Source organism: Lynx canadensis, chromosome B2, assembly GCF_007474595.2.
Source record: "Lynx canadensis isolate LIC74 chromosome B2, mLynCan4.pri.v2, whole genome shotgun sequence".
NCBI lineage: Eukaryota > Metazoa > Chordata > Mammalia > Carnivora > Felidae > Lynx > Lynx canadensis.
Window position 1 is genome coordinate 139590377 of NC_044307.1, and position 15450 is coordinate 139605826.

At 41.2% G+C, this 15450-nt stretch overlaps 1 protein-coding gene across 9 annotated transcripts in view; it reads right to left on the reverse strand.

Moving 5' to 3' along the window:
- Window positions 1-12997, reverse strand: part of IPCEF1 (interaction protein for cytohesin exchange factors 1) — a 178748-nt gene extending 165751 nt beyond the window's left edge. For 5 of the 9 annotated variants that reach the window (XM_030316637.1, XM_030316639.1, XM_030316631.1 and 2 more), the window contains exon 1: window positions 12854-12940. Coding sequence is in view for 3 of the 9 variants with exons in the window: in XM_030316629.2 (XP_030172489.1) it covers window positions 12854-12915 (62 nt within the window). In the remaining 6 variants the exon portion in view is untranslated. Of the gene's footprint in view, window positions 1-3501; window positions 3583-12853 lie in introns of all 9 variants that reach the window. The other 4 variants (XM_030316629.2, XM_030316628.2, XM_030316632.1 and 1 more) reach the window with 3 other exon arrangements.
- Window positions 12998-15450: the final 2453 nt, after the last annotated feature.

A 15450-nucleotide genomic window follows, 5' to 3' on the forward strand; every position in this document is an offset into this window, starting at 1 on the left:
CAACAAAACATTGCTCATTCTCTATCTTTGTTTTACAGTTTACATATTGAGAGTTAAGAAACTTCTCACTCCCTTGCCACTTAATTTGTTTTTTTAGGATTTAAATCTAATTTATGCCCTGAGGATTCAGAACAAAGACAATTCCAAAGTCACTTACTATTCTCATTTCCATTGCATCTCCATATCTTTTCCCCTAGATATAAACAATTAGGCCAACAAAAATGTAAAATTACGGCTGTCAAGACTGTTTCACGTGTTTAAAAAATGCATATTTTGGTTAAATGATGGAGTCAGTAAAAGAACAATGTTTCTAAAGCATGTTTAATGAACCCTAAGATTGTTCTGTTCTGCCAGGAAGGTAGTTCCTTGGCCAATAAATTGGGGAAAGCTGCTTATTAAATTTCCCTACAACTAAACATTTTCTCCTCGTTGGGGATTTATAACACATGTCAGCATATCAGTGGCCCTAAAAAAAAAAATCCCTCAGTGAAGAAGTTTGCCTAATTTTTGAGCCTCTCTATCTTCCTCTCTTCTCTCTGCCACAAGTTAGCAATATGACCTCAAGAAAGACTCAGATTCTCTCCAGCCTCACAGTTCCTATGTCTAAAATCCAAGTGTTGATGCCAGGTGATGTGTGAGGTTCCCATTCTACTTTATCATTCTAGATTCTTGGTTTCACCTGAGAAAAATTAAGCAACTTAGACATTCAGTGCTGTTGAATTATTCAAAACACTGTCAAGTAAAAAACTATCAGCTATTAGGGAATTCCAATGTATGCTTTAAGATTGATTAATGTGATAGGGAGTGATACTCAACCTAAAACACAGACTGGTGCATCATAAATAGCAAGCCAAAATAGTTTAAAGCTCTTCTCAAGGCTACTAAGCATAACCTCAGAAGACGACATAAAGAAATACTCTTAGACACCAAGCGGCACAAAAAAGTATTCATTTAGGATCTAATTTTTTCTGGGAAACAGAAAAAAAGTTTAAAGTTACCTTTTTGAAAAAACAACTAAGAGTAATATTTATGAGTAACTATTCACATGAACAACTTTGTCATGACTTCCTAGATCAGTCCTACAAAAAAGAAAATAGGATTCTCTACTCATTTGAGTGCCAAATAGTTCCATGCTAGCATTGTGTTATGAAAGGTCAAATGCCTCCAAAGACTGAAGAAACAAATGATAAAAAGAATAGATTTCCGGACAAGTCTATGCTAGTTAAGTCATCTCCTGACATCAGAGGAATTTATATTCTCAGCTCAAATCAGGACCAGTTTCAGTTTTGAATCTTTGTTTTCCTCTCCACAAATTCTAGAGCACTTTTTGGCCCCGCTCTGGAATCCATGCTGCTAAAATTTTGTATTAGCTCATAGCTAACCCGAAGTTTCCATCTGTACGAATTACAGCACAACATACCTCTGTCTCAAGGAGCACTCTCTTGTTTCCCAGGCAAGAAGAAAATGAAAAGACTAAGTATGTGTGGGGTGGGAAGAACTGAAATTCCATATTACCAACCAGAATACTTCCTCGTAGGGATAATCCCCTCTGACACAACACGTCAATAACCAATAACAACAAATGCAGCATCCAATTTTTCTTAAGTATGCTACAAAGGAGATCCAATTCAAACCACTCCCCCAGAACAAAATATGATGGGAAACAACCTTCCTTTTTAATAGAATACCAACAGGACATTTGAAATTATAGCCTCCCTTTCAACTAACACTCTGCCCAAGAAAGTTCTACTGGTTGCAACTCTAAAACCAATCCAAGAATTTTCTCTTACAGTGCCCTTCACGAGTATGTTCAGCCACGGAACCAGGTTTCCTAAGTGCTGCTTACCTCTTGACTTGTATCACTATACATTGCCTCCGAGACTCCCAGGGGCAAAAATAGCCTTGCTTAGTTCTGAAGTTTGACACAGCTTTTTCCACAGTCTATTAGCTAAAGGTGAACCTTAATAAATGAATCTTTTGTTTCCATGTTTTAAAGACACAGGTCCCACCAAGACCATTCTGCTACAATTTCATTAATTCACATTTATACACATGCAACTAAACAATCAAGGACCATGACATTTTCATACCTGATACCCTGCCAGACATTTGGCCTACTGATAACTTTTTATGAAGCAAATTCAACGTCTGGGGAAAGCCTGTGAATGACAAGTAGTTATCTGAGAGTCTAAGCTTAATAAATCAAGAAGATAAAATTGGTTGTTTTGTGTGTGTGTATTTAAAAACTTTCTGATTAAAAAATCTTGAAAAAGTTTGAAGAGATTCTCTCCTTTAGGGATTTAAGCATTTTGCGGAAGTTCTGAGGCAATTCCCACCTCTTCTATGCCAGTTAAGAGTGCCCTTCTCCGCCTCCATCTTGTGCAGACTTCCAAATCATCAAGCCTTTGATAGAAAGACATTTAAAATGAGGAAAACTGAAATAACCTTACAAAATAAGTGATGCAGTCTTTGCTGTTGGGCAGTTAATATTTAGAGGGTCTAGATCAGGCATTCGTCACCTCAAGGTTGGGTATGTAGGCCAGCTGGGTTGGCGATCTGAATTAGCTCTCAGTTGGAAAGATCTGACTGGCTAATGCACACATTGGTGTTAGTAACTCATAACAACATAAAGACCTTTCTCTTCTAAGAATGTGTCCATTTTAACCCAGATATAACAGTGAAGAACATCTAGGACTAAAGAAATCTAGGCAGTGAACTGAGTGTTATTTCCAGCAAGCTATGCATAGCAATCACAACAAGCTATACACAGAAATCACAAAATCTCTTTGGATTTCGGCTCTCTATCCATTAAGTGGCAGCATTAGAGTAAATGGAGTCTAAATTCCCTCTTAGCTAAAATAGGTTTGGCATCTGATTCTATGGTGTGACATTGACACCAGGCACCTGAGACAGACGAGTAGGGGCCTCCCAACCTACACAAGTGTAAGGTTAAGAATACTTGCCTGGGGCGCCTGGGTGGCGCAGTCGGTTAAGCGTCCGACTTCAGCCAGGTCACGATCTCGCGGTCCGTGAGTTCGAGCCCCGCGTCAGGCTCTGGGCTGATGGCTCAGAGCCTGGAGCCTGCTTCCGATTCTGTGTCTCCCTCTCTCTCTGCCCCTCCCATTCATGCTCTGTCTCTCTCTGTCCCCAAAATAAATAAACATTAAAAAAAAAAATTAAAAAAAAAAAAAAAAAGAATACTTGCCTGATGGGATAACCCACTGAGGGGTAGAAAATGATTAGACTTGAACTCAAACTTCACCTTGATGATAAATCAGTAGAGACAACTTATTAATAAAGGCCAGGCAATAGAATGCTCCAAAGGGGGAAAACCTCCTGTAGGAGACAATAAACTAGAGTGCAAGACTCAGCTCAGCCATTTCTGGCTTGGACACACCATGGAACCATTCTGAGCCTCAGTTTCCTCAATGGATGTGTTACTATCTGGCCCACATACGGACAGCACAAAGTCTTTGTATCAATATAAGAAAATGCACATACACAACGCTCAGTTAATTGTAAAGCAGCCACAGCTCAGAGCTTCCACGTGAATAGGCATTCAGGATTTAGAAGGACATCTCCCTGTGAAAGAACAGAACAAAAACAAAAAAGCTAGAAAAACATTTTTGAAGAAGCAGCTTCCTACTTGCCCAATCCTAAGCTATAGACACTGAAACGTCCATAGGTGAAACTTCTCCAGGCTCTCCAAGAGAATAGAGGAGACTATCAATGGAAAGGTCTCCATAATAAAAAGACTGCTAAACCTAAGTCTTTGTTGTACTTGCTCAACGCCCCGGAGGATGCAAGCCAAAGAATCACAGGATCTTTCCTTTATACCAGGAGACCGGACACATGCTGAGGAGGCAAGCACAGGGTAGAGCTCGGTGGAGACATTAGTCCAAGGTGCCTGAGTAATCATAAAGAAGAGGTACAGAATCTGGGGGTAGGGGGAAAGAAAAGATATTTGGCCACAGCCAAGACTGCCTGGGGACTATTGATTGGGGTGAACAGGGGAAAAAAGAAGAAAGTTTTTCTTACCTGAATGACCAGCTGGCCAGGAAGAGAAGTATTAGATACCAAAGCTAACTTGACCCAGGGACAAGCACAAGTACACAATATCAATGTGTAAGACAGTACGATCGGACTAAGTGCTGTCAACCCCTAAATGAGGGAAGAAGAGAATCTAATGGCTGTTCTAAACATGACACCTAACCAAGTTCATTTGTTTTGATCAACTTTCCATGAATTCTCGGAAGAGTATAAGAAAAACATCCCAAGAATGTTGGGTAAAAATTCAACTTTAAACATGACGATAAATAATGTCAGTGCATATGGGTAACCCTGCTGCCAAGAAGAAACTGAGTGGGGAACCAGAGTTAGATCAAGACTGGAAGGATGTGTGTTCTGATATTTTGTTGAACAACAGTTGAAAAAATTTCAAGCCAGGGAATTTCCCAAGAGAGAAACTCTAGAGGCAGCAAGACAGAGAGCCAAGAAGTAAATCAGAGTAGACGCTATAGTTGAAAGGCTTAGGGAGAAATTTAAGAGAGATAGAGCATAATGCCTTAAGGTAGAAGTGGTAGAAAGCCCTGAGTCCTGAAGTCTTATAGAAGTGATAATTTGAATATATGATCCATCCTGAAAGAGCTGAATCCAGGAGGATGAGTACAGAGAAAAGCCCCACATTGGACCAAAGTGGAGCCTTTGAGAGCAATGGTAAGAAACACGAGCCTGTGGGGCATAGACAGAGGTCCTCAATGCCCGAAGTCAGTCCAGGATCAGGAAGGGAAGCTCTTGCTGGTTGGCTCCCAACGCAAAGCACACAGGAGTCGATACTGAATGCAAAGTAAAAATGACCACACCCCATGTCTAGAATGCTGCTGCTAGGAAGAATACCAAAACTTGAAAGCGAAGTCACCTCAGAGAGCATCCCTGAGGCTTACTTGCTCTGCTCACTTACTCTGCTTTGGTAAATGCTCTGGTGTCTCTCTCCTCGCACTAGCTTGCTGGCTTCTCAGCTCCGAATAGCTGGCGTTCCTCTCAAGGCAATGGATTTATTCGTACATAACTTTGGAACGTTTACGAGTGTTCACAAAATGAAACTAAATGGTACTCTTGTCCTAGCTCAAACCTTGTTTGACAATTCCCTCTCAAGTCCCCATTACCTACGCAAAAGTGGCTCTACTTGATTAATCAAGTTGAAAACCCAGCTACAGGAAATCTCGGCAGTTTGTGTTCCAGGGTGAAATCTAGTTCTAGCTGGAAAACTTTGGCCACATTTGACCAAAAGAGTTCAAGTTCAGATCCTTCTCTTTGACAGATGGCTGTAACTAAATCTAACCAAGAAAAGGTACCGTTAATTCATATGATATAAGGGACCTTAAAAGGTATTCTTGTTGGTTCTCTTGCAATAAAACACCTGGAAAATATTAGGTATTCAATAGGCATGTGGTAAAGGTTGAATATTCAAAAACAGGCTCCCATCACATTATGTGATTTACATTCAGACTCACTAGTGAGAACAATCATTTGTCTTTTTTTTTTTTTTTTTTTTTTGGTCAGGATGGCAAGAGAGTGTAGGATTTATGGTCCAACAAGCAACCAGAAAATAAGGCTTCTAGCAAAATTTGCTTCAGGCTTTCAACAGGTGGAAAGAACAAGGTCGTTATAACTGACCTGCAATTTAAGTGAATTGATAAAATGTTCTTGTTGCAACCATTAATTTGCTAAATGAGCAGAATCGTCAAATATGTTCCAGAAGCAAACCTCCCCAGTACTATGCTATACTCTGCAGTATCCAAACAGAATAATCATAAACAAGTAGCCTAAAAAGTATGGTTTCTGTGTTGGAAGCCATTGGCTCAATTTTTGAAAAGATTAAAGGTCTTACATTAAATGTGACTTAGTGTAAGCTCACCACTTCTATTCTATAGGAATGAACAATGTTAAATTGAGGTTCCTGGGAAGTATTCTGAGTCAGCTTCATTTCTTTCCTGAGAGGTCTGTATTTTCCTATTTTAAACCAAGGTTCAGTATCAATATACACATTTGCCCATAAGTAGTTAAGTGTTCTGTATCTTTCTGACATTACAGAAGAGTGCACGAGACTCCTAAGAAAGCATTTTCCTCCATGAGAGGAAAAAAAGAACTCCTACCCTGTTCAAATTTGAAATCAAATTTCACAAATTTCTGCCGAGCATTTTCAAAGAGAGTATATAAAATGAATAACAAGTCTAAAGAAAACTAACTATGGATCAATTAAAAAGGGAAGCAAAACTATATTTTTAGTTTTGTGCAGATTAAGTGATCAGCCTCACACAATGATGTTTGCCTACTAAAAGAATGTTGTTCTCCTAGGGGTAATTATGGTAATAAGAATTAGGGTAATTTAAACTCTATTGAAAAGGGGATTTAAGAGATTTTTTAAGGAGATTCTTATGTTGCAGAGAAACCCAAGAATATGCTTGAAATCCTGGTTATTTATGCTGTCATTAATAGCTATGCAGGTACCGCATTAATTTTATGTATCAAAGGGATCAACAATTATAGATTAACCCACTATAATCACCTGATATCTCTTTAACTGGAGAGTTTCCATTTGCTAGATGCTTAGATTGCAGTTGTAGATTTTATACTGATGGTACCAAAGTACCATCACATTACATTATTTTCCAAATCAGAATATTTAAACTTTTCTTCCAATATACAACTTGAGGAAGAAAATATCCTCCCAAGTAGACACAAACATTTCATGTCTAGCAAATGACCACATTGATCCAATAATCTGGAATCCCTAGCTAGATTCAATTTATGAAAGGATGCCCTTTTATGGATTTCACAACAGCCTGATTTTCATTTTGTAAATGTCTTTCATTGTCTAGTGCCTTTATTCATCCGCGTTCAATGATGAAGTGACTACTGTTAAAGGCCCAATGCCACAGGTTAAATCGGATAAATGAGTCATGCCGGATCTGCTCCCTAAAAGTGCTTGCCAGCAATGCGGATGAGTTTATCACTAGCACTTAAAATGACTTTTATTCTTTCCCCTTGTATGTTTTCTAGGGCTGTAGTAACAAAATCCTACCAACTGGGTGGCTCAAAACAACAAGAAATTATGCCTTCACAGTTCTGGAGACCAGAAGTCTGAAATCAAGATGTTGGCAGGGCCCTGCTCCCTCCTAAACTGTAAGGGAGAGTCCTTCCTTGCCTGTTCCTAGACTTCTGGTGCTGGGTGGCTATTCATTGGCATTCGTTGGCTTGCAGCTCTGTACCTCCAGTCTCTCTTTTCGTCATTAAATGGCATTCTCCCTGTGCGGCTGTCTTTACAGGGCTGCCTTCTTATTAGGACATCAGTCGTATCGGATTAGGGGTCCAATCCATGATGAAACTCACTTTAATTCAACTAATGACAACCACAACTACTTTATTTTCAAATAAGGTCACGTTCTGAAGTACTGGGGGCTAGGGCCCCAGCATATCTTTTTGGGGGAGGGAGGCACAACTGAGCCAATAACACCCCCTAATACCTTTAATCCTCCTCTGCCACAAAGCTCTTGTATGCCAAATGAGTCTCTACATGGTCAGAAACTGGAATAGGAGTGAGGACAGAAGTCCCCATTGGTTTATAATGTGTTTGCTTTCTTCCACACCATACAGCATGCCGGTTGGGAATTTTTATCCCAGTTTTTATAGATGAGAAGACTCACGTCAAATGGCTCAGTTGGTAGCACCCAACTGTTACACGTTACGGGCAGCCTGGGTCTCCTCACTTCTGGATCTCAGCTGTCTCCACTAATACATAGAGCCTAATATAAAGGCCCATCCAGTAGGAGTCCACTGACACTCAAAATGCAAATTGAATGTTTTCAAATCAGATAAGGTATTATTATAAAAGGGACCCAAGAAGGATCCTTGTGGTGGTGAAACTTTGTACCTTGACTGGGGCTGTGGATAGCCCGGGGATGGCCCTGAGCGCCTTGAATGCCATTGTCCCCCAGGCCTCTTTCCTGCCTGCCAGCTGGGTGATGGTCCCCACATAATCCCACCAGACTGCCTAGAAGCTGGCTACGATGACAACCATACATGCCATCATGTCAGGGCATGGGAAATTAGCTGAAGAAAAAGGAAAAATTCCTTTTTATTACCTCCTCAGTCAGGAAATGGAAAGGAAGTTCACTTAAAGAGATTTCAAAGTAAACGATGCATCTGCTCAGACCCACACTTTGCCTCCTAATTCTTGGCCTGGAACCACTAGTTTATGTAAGAAGATCTCTAGAGTGAATGAAAACAACAGAGGGCCTGGTAGCACAGTGGTCAGGCCACAGGGGAGACACACGGAGATCTGGGCTTGAGCCCCGTCTCTGCCTCTGCGTTGTGTGGGGGTTTAGACAGAGTACTTTTCCTCTCTGGTTGTTTCGAGCAGTGACTGAAATTGTTCATGTAGAGTAAAAGTGCCAGTTATAGTGCCTGGAACACATAGCAAGTGTTCAGTAATATCATTGGTCTTTATTCAGTGCTCCACACGTAAAATGTTCAGAAAATGCTACGGACTCAATTCAAAAGTCTGTTGTGCCTCTATTTCTAGTTCAGTTCATACTCCACCCTGGGCTGTTTGGGCATGAGGTTTCTTGTCTGTTAGGTTAATTCTTGCGTTTCTAATCTTAACTCATTTTCATTAATGTATTCAGACATTTTTGAAAGGGTTTATCCACATTCTAGTAATTGGGTGAATTTAAGCTAGCTGAATTTCACTTTTCAAATGCTTCTATTTCAACAGTCATTCAGTTTGGGAGCCCTGGCTTTGGCTCACAACCGTTCATCTTTTGCCTCTTTGGCAAATATCTCTCACCTGATCATTTCTGAGACAAAGGAGATTTGCTCACTACCTAGAAACCCAAATATTTGATTCCAGTTTAGTCTCTGATCGGCGACTCCTGCATAGTGACAGGCTGGCACCATGAGATGGGATGGCCAAGGCCCTACAACAAGAATTATTTCTTGACTTCACAAAAACGTTTTTCTGATCTCTCCCTGTGTATGCCAAGATGGTAAAGATAAATCAATATGCCCTAAAAGAGTTAATTTATCTTGGGGCAACTGGGTGGCTCAGGTGGTTAAGCATCCGACTCTTGATTCTGGACCAGGTCATGATCTCTTGGTTCATAAGTTTGAGCTTGTGCCAAACAAGCTGCACTGTTAGTGCAGAACCTCACTGAGATCCTCTCTGTCTCTCCCTCCCTTTCCCTTCCTCTCTCTCTCTCTCTCTCTCTCTCTCTCTCTCTCTCTCTCAAAAATAAATAAATAAACATTAAAAAAAATTAAGTAATCTACTCTTATGCTGTCAACTTTAAATTTAATTTAGAACTATTAACTATTGAATTCACTGTTGAACTTGCAGAAAGTCATCAAATACAGGTTTAGAGGCAGTTACACATCATCCAAAGAAAATAACCCATTCTTATGTGATTATAGGCACTAATGAGACCAGTCAGTCCCAGGTAAGATCTTACTTGCTTATTCTCAATTCAGAGCTTTCACATTACTCCATACCAGTCTTAATCTCAAAAGGAATCCCCATACAAAGATTAAATAACACAAATTGTGTCATTTCTTAGATTGCAATGAACACAAACATCAGCACACTATAACTAAGAAGCTACTTTTGTTTCATTCATTCGTTTATTTTAAATTATTTATTTATTTTAGAAAGAGAGAGTGTGAGCCAGGGAGAGAGGCAGAGGGAGAGAGGGAATCTTAAGCAGGCTCCACGCTAAGTGTGGAGCCCAACAAGGGGCTCGATCTTATGACTCTGGGGTCATGAGCTGAGCTGAAATCAAGAGTCAGCCACTAAACCCACTGAGCCAACCAGGCACCCCTGCTTTTGTTTTGTTTTTGGTGGAAAATTAAAAGAGGGTTAAATTTTTGTTCACTTATTTTAATTCAACATTTACTTTGTATTCAGATGACTAAGGTAGTCAAGATATGCTCCACTAACGGAAAATTTGGAAAAACAATAGGAAAGTACAAAGATAAATGTAACTATCAGCTATAAATCCACTAATCATATAGTAACATTTAACATATTTACATCAATCTTGCTTCTCTACAATATTTTTTCATAGTTGACAAGGTTGTGCTTCTGCGTTTTTTGCTTAGCATTAATAAATGACAATACTTCCATAAGCATCACTGTATTGATGGTATTCCTTTATTCATTTTTTTTTATTTTTTATTTTTTAAAAAGATTTTTTCATGTTTATTTTTGAGAGAGAGAGACAGAGTGTGAGTAGGGGAGGGGAAGAGAGAGAGAGACAGAGAGAGGGAACCAGAATCTGAAGCAGTTTCCAGGCTCTGAGCTGTCAGCACAGAGCCAATGTGGGGCTCGAACTCACAAACCATGAGATCACGACCTGAGCCAAAGTCGGATGCTCAACTGACTGAGCCACCCAGGCGCCCCTGGTATTCCTTTATTTAGATATACTGCCATGAGCTTAACTATCCTGATAATTAGGCTTATTACATTTATTTTTAATACATAATTTTTTAAAAGAATCATGCTTCTTTATGTAATTTAGAAAATACTGAAAAGCAAAAAGAAGAAAAGATAGGGGCTCCTGGATGGCTCAGTTGGTTGAACACCTGGCTCTTAATTTTGACTCAGGTCATGATCCCACAGTCGTGAGATGGAGCTCCGCCTTGGGCTCCACGCTGAGTATGGAACCTGCCTGGGATTCTCTCTCTCCCTCCCTCTGCCCCTCTCCCCTGCTTGCACTCTCTCTCTCTCTCTCTCAAGTAAAAATAGTAATTTGTAAAGAAGAAAATATAAATTGGTAGTTAAATTTTTAAACGTAGCTGTGATGATTTGATAGCTGGAAGAAAATACCCTGATAACTGCCATTTCGTGAAGATCCACGAAGCAGCAGGCACTGTGCCGTCGGATTTGTGATCTTTACGTACAACCCAAAAAGCTCAGAGTGTTATAATCACTGCACTACGGGTCCAGAGTTCACAGAGCTAGTAAGAGATAAATACAGATTTTTAATAGCTGGGTCTGACCCCAAGTTTATGTATTCTCCTGGCTGTGTCACACTCCTCTCCCATAACCACTCCGCTCGACCGCCATGTTTATGACCACCACCTCCAGTCTCCGCTGTATCTCCACCCTTAGGGTTTCTTATCTCCATCGCCATGTCTTTTGATCCCATCCCTACATACCTTTTCTTCTCTCTTCACCTTTATGTTCTCCTCCTCTCCCGCTTCCCTTTGACCTCCAACAAGCATTTCCTTAAGTATCAGAGTAACAGAGGTAAAGCAAAGGCTACCCTACGATGCTCATTGTATGAACAATCCCAATCATTTATCCATTCAACAAAAACTGAGAGCGTGCTATGTGGTACACACTGTTTTGAGTGCTCAGAGTATAGTAACTCCCCCATTTGTAGGATTGTTTTCAACACCAAGAGCTCATATTTTAAGGATTTTCTTCATTTTCACCATACGAAACACGCGTGCAAATTGTCAACCTGTGTTTGCGTTACCAGTTCACACAGACTAGCCGTCCATGCTGGATGGAAAGCAGAAGTGAGCCGTTCGAGAAGGATACGCGAGTCAAAAGGAAAGTCTCAGGCAATAGTCATGAAGTAATTTCTTATCGCTTATTGCCACAGAAAACTACCGCAGGCAAGAACTTCCTATTTCCATACTCAGCTGATGTGTATTTGCTTAATGCAGCTTGCCTGCAATAGTTTATACACAGACCCTCTCCACAAAACACCCTTGATATATAAGGAGAGGAAAGGAAGAAAATCAAAACATCGATTAAAGAATGAGTACCTCAACAAATACATACACTGAAGTACTATTCCTCCTCATTTGCGTGAAAGAAACCCATATTCTTTCTGTTCCTATTTTCTATGTAAAATTATTAGGGTAGAGGAATCAGGTTCTATATATGACTATGCAATGCCTAGGACAGTACTAGGAACATCCAGGCCCCTACAGACAAATAAAATCCACGACTACAGTCAAAGATGCCTTGGAGAGTGACAACTCTGGCTTCTGCAATTAAATTTCTTTCACATATACACGATCAAAGAAAAGCAAATGCTCCAAATGTACTTGGTAAAAACCTGGGAACCAACACTACCTAAATTCTCATTTTTATACAGGTATTTTTTCAAGCCTGTGAGCTTTACTGACAGTAAAATCCCTTCTAGCTGCCCACGTACAAAAGGGGGATTCTCTACAGAGAACACAGCTTCACAAAAGAGGGTGGCCACAGAGTGTTTCCCCAAGCAAACTCCTCAGGACCGAAACAAATGCTGAATTGTGCTTTTCTAAATCAAACCCTTGATCTGCAGTCCAAGCAACCGTCAATACAACATCCATTTAAGAAAGAGAAAAGAAGAATGAGCTTACAACCATTATCTAATTCTAAGAGAGCTAAAGAGTGACTTTAACACGGACTTCCCAGCAGCATGTTTATGAAGAGCTGAGCAAACATCTTATCCCGAGAGTCACATTTTATTTTTTTAATTTTTTTTAAGTTTTTAAAATTTATTTTGAAGGGGAGGGGCAGAGAGAGAGAGAGAGAGAGAGAGAAAATCCAAAGAAGGCTTCCCGCTGTCAGCACAAGAACCTGATTCAGGTTTCTATCTCATGAACCATGAGATCATGACCTGAGCGGAAACCAAGAGTCGGATTGTTAACCGACTGAGTCATCCAGGTGCCCCCAAAGTCACATTTTAAAACTCATCACCATTCTGAAGAGAGTGCTAGCATAGCAATTCCTTTGCCATCTTGACAAGCCAAGCAATGACTTCTGATACATCAGCCAAGGAGTGACTTTACTTACATGCAAGAAAAAGAGGGTAAATCCAAGAGCTGGCCAGTTATCCCTGAATTCGGAACACTCATAATCCACTGAGGCAAAGGCTGAGGATTCCACTCTAAGCAACCACACAGCTCTGGAGACTCAGTCTACGCAGGACTAGATTAGAAGCTGAGCACGGAGTAAAGCTCTTTCGAAAGAAGAGGAAGTATTTATCATCTCTACTTCCTCAATTTTCTTGTTCTTCCCTCTTATTGTTATTGATCTTTTCCTGGATTCCCAAATCCAGGGCACCATGCACACAAAGTGGGTGTGTCCCATCTATCTGACTTCACTTATCCCTAAACGCTGCACAGTGGATTCATTTCCCAGGACACATGTACAAAACACTACCTGGTGCTACTTTCCTGTTTTGGACGCAAAGATGTTTATGCACAGGCGTGGAGGGTGGGAACGTTCGCCAAGCTGTTCTCAGTGTGGTTAGTGGAGATGCCACTTGGTAACCATCATCCTCTTTTAGGCCCAGTCTTACTTCAAATTTCTCTTCTTTTTCCTAATAGTCCATAATGCTCTTCTAAATAGAGAGTAAAACCATCTTAGGGTCAAAAAAAAAAAAAAAGTCTTAGTCTGCCCCTGTTTTGCAGCACAAATAATAAATTCTCCAACAGCAAAACTTGTCTTTCCCACACCAGGCAAGGAAATGATGGGCTGAGAGTCAGAAATATTTGAACTCCCCACCGATAAATTCCTGCCCTCCCACCTCTCCTTTCCAACAGCAGCGTCTTGTTTCTTTAGCCCTTCTTGGGAAGAATACAATCTCACTATATTTATATTCTGCTTCCAAAGAGAAGGAAACAAACCATTAGAACTGAGCTCCTGACCAATGCAATCTTCCAGAATGTGGGAGCTACATCATTAGCATGTGTATTAGTTATCAATCTGATTAGGCTGATACTTAGAGGCTGAAAATAACAAACACCTGTGACCTCAAAGGTTGTGTGGGTCAGGAGTCTGGACCCAGGTTAGCTGGGTTCTCCCACTAAGGATCTCCCACAGGCTATAAATGCAGAGCAACAACTGGGGCTGCAGCCCCCTCAAGGCTCGACTGGAGCAGTGAATTCTTCCAAGCTCACTCATGCGGTTGTTGATAGGATTCAGTTTCTCCCAGCTATGAGACTGAGGGCCTCAGTTCATGCTAGCTGTGGACCAAGGCCACCCTCTGTTGTTTACCACATGGGCAGCTCACAACATGGCGGCTGGCTTCACCAGAGTGAAGAAGCAACAGTGAAAGCAAGTGAGAGTGAGGAGTACAGCTCCTTGTTAAAATCCTACGTCTGGTCCTTCAGGCCTTACCATGGACGCTTACAAAGGCTTCCCCTGTCAGGCCACCTGGGGAAAGCTGGCCTCTCCACACCAGATTTGGTGTAAGTGCACTGCAATCTCCAAGGGGAATGGCCATGAAGGTCTCAAGGGTCCCCTAGCCCATCATGCTCTCTCACATAGTTACATTCTCAGTCGCAGGTGCCTTCATTCCAAGGTCTCTTTATCTGAGTCCTTGAGCCAAGGTCCTTTTCAGGTGCTTTTGCTGAAGCCTCTTTATGGAGGAGGAGAAGACTTGAAGACCTCTTTCCTACCACTCAGTACTTCCTAGCCCTCCCCCAACACACACACACACACACACACACACACACACCCTAGTGTCCACAAAACTGCTGGATCCTTTTGTTCAGGGCTCCCTCAACATCAAGACAACCCCCACATCAGTGCTCATCCACCTGACTCCACTGGTGCACCATTCCACGGGAGAAATGGAACAGGGGAAAAATTAGTGCTTCCTCCAGCTTTAGACTCTTGCTTATGCCCCTCCCAGTAAGTGATTAAAGCCTTAGTTCTTTCATTTTTGTCTTGTGGCTTTACTCAGCTACCCATTACCTGACAGCTCAGCTCTCCCTTTCCCAGCTCAGTTGAGCTCCCGACAGGAAAAACACAAGCAAGACAGAAGTCACAATTTTTGTCATCTATCCTCAGAAGTAATATCTCATCACTTCTGCCACATCGTGTTTGTTAGAAGAGAAGGTGGGGCGCCTGGGTATCTTAGTCAGTTAAGTGTCTGACTTTTGATTTCGGATCAGGTCATGATCTCATGGTTGGTTCATGAGATCGAACCCAGAGTCAGGCTCTGTGCTGACGGCACGGGGTCTGCTTGGGAGTCTCTCTCTCCCTCTCTCTCTGTCTCTGCCCCTCCCCCACTTGCATGCATGCATGTGCGCGCGCTCTCTCTCTCTCTCTCTCTCAAAATAAATAAATAAAGATTTAAAAAAAAAAAAAAGAGGAGGGAGTCACGCAGTGTGAATTCCATGGGCAGCAGGGATGATAGTTGACCATCTTTTAGATTTAGATACAGTGTATAAAATGTTACCCAAATTCGAATCACCACTGTTCAGCCAAATGTTAACAAAAGGGAAAACCCATCTGAAGATAAAATCGTAAGCATGGTCACACAGCTACAAGAAAATCTGAGACTTGTAGCCAGGCATTATATCCCGCACCCCAAGATATACCAAGATCATACTGCTCAGACCTGAAAACCCAATGACCCTAATTATTCCGTCTCCAAGAAA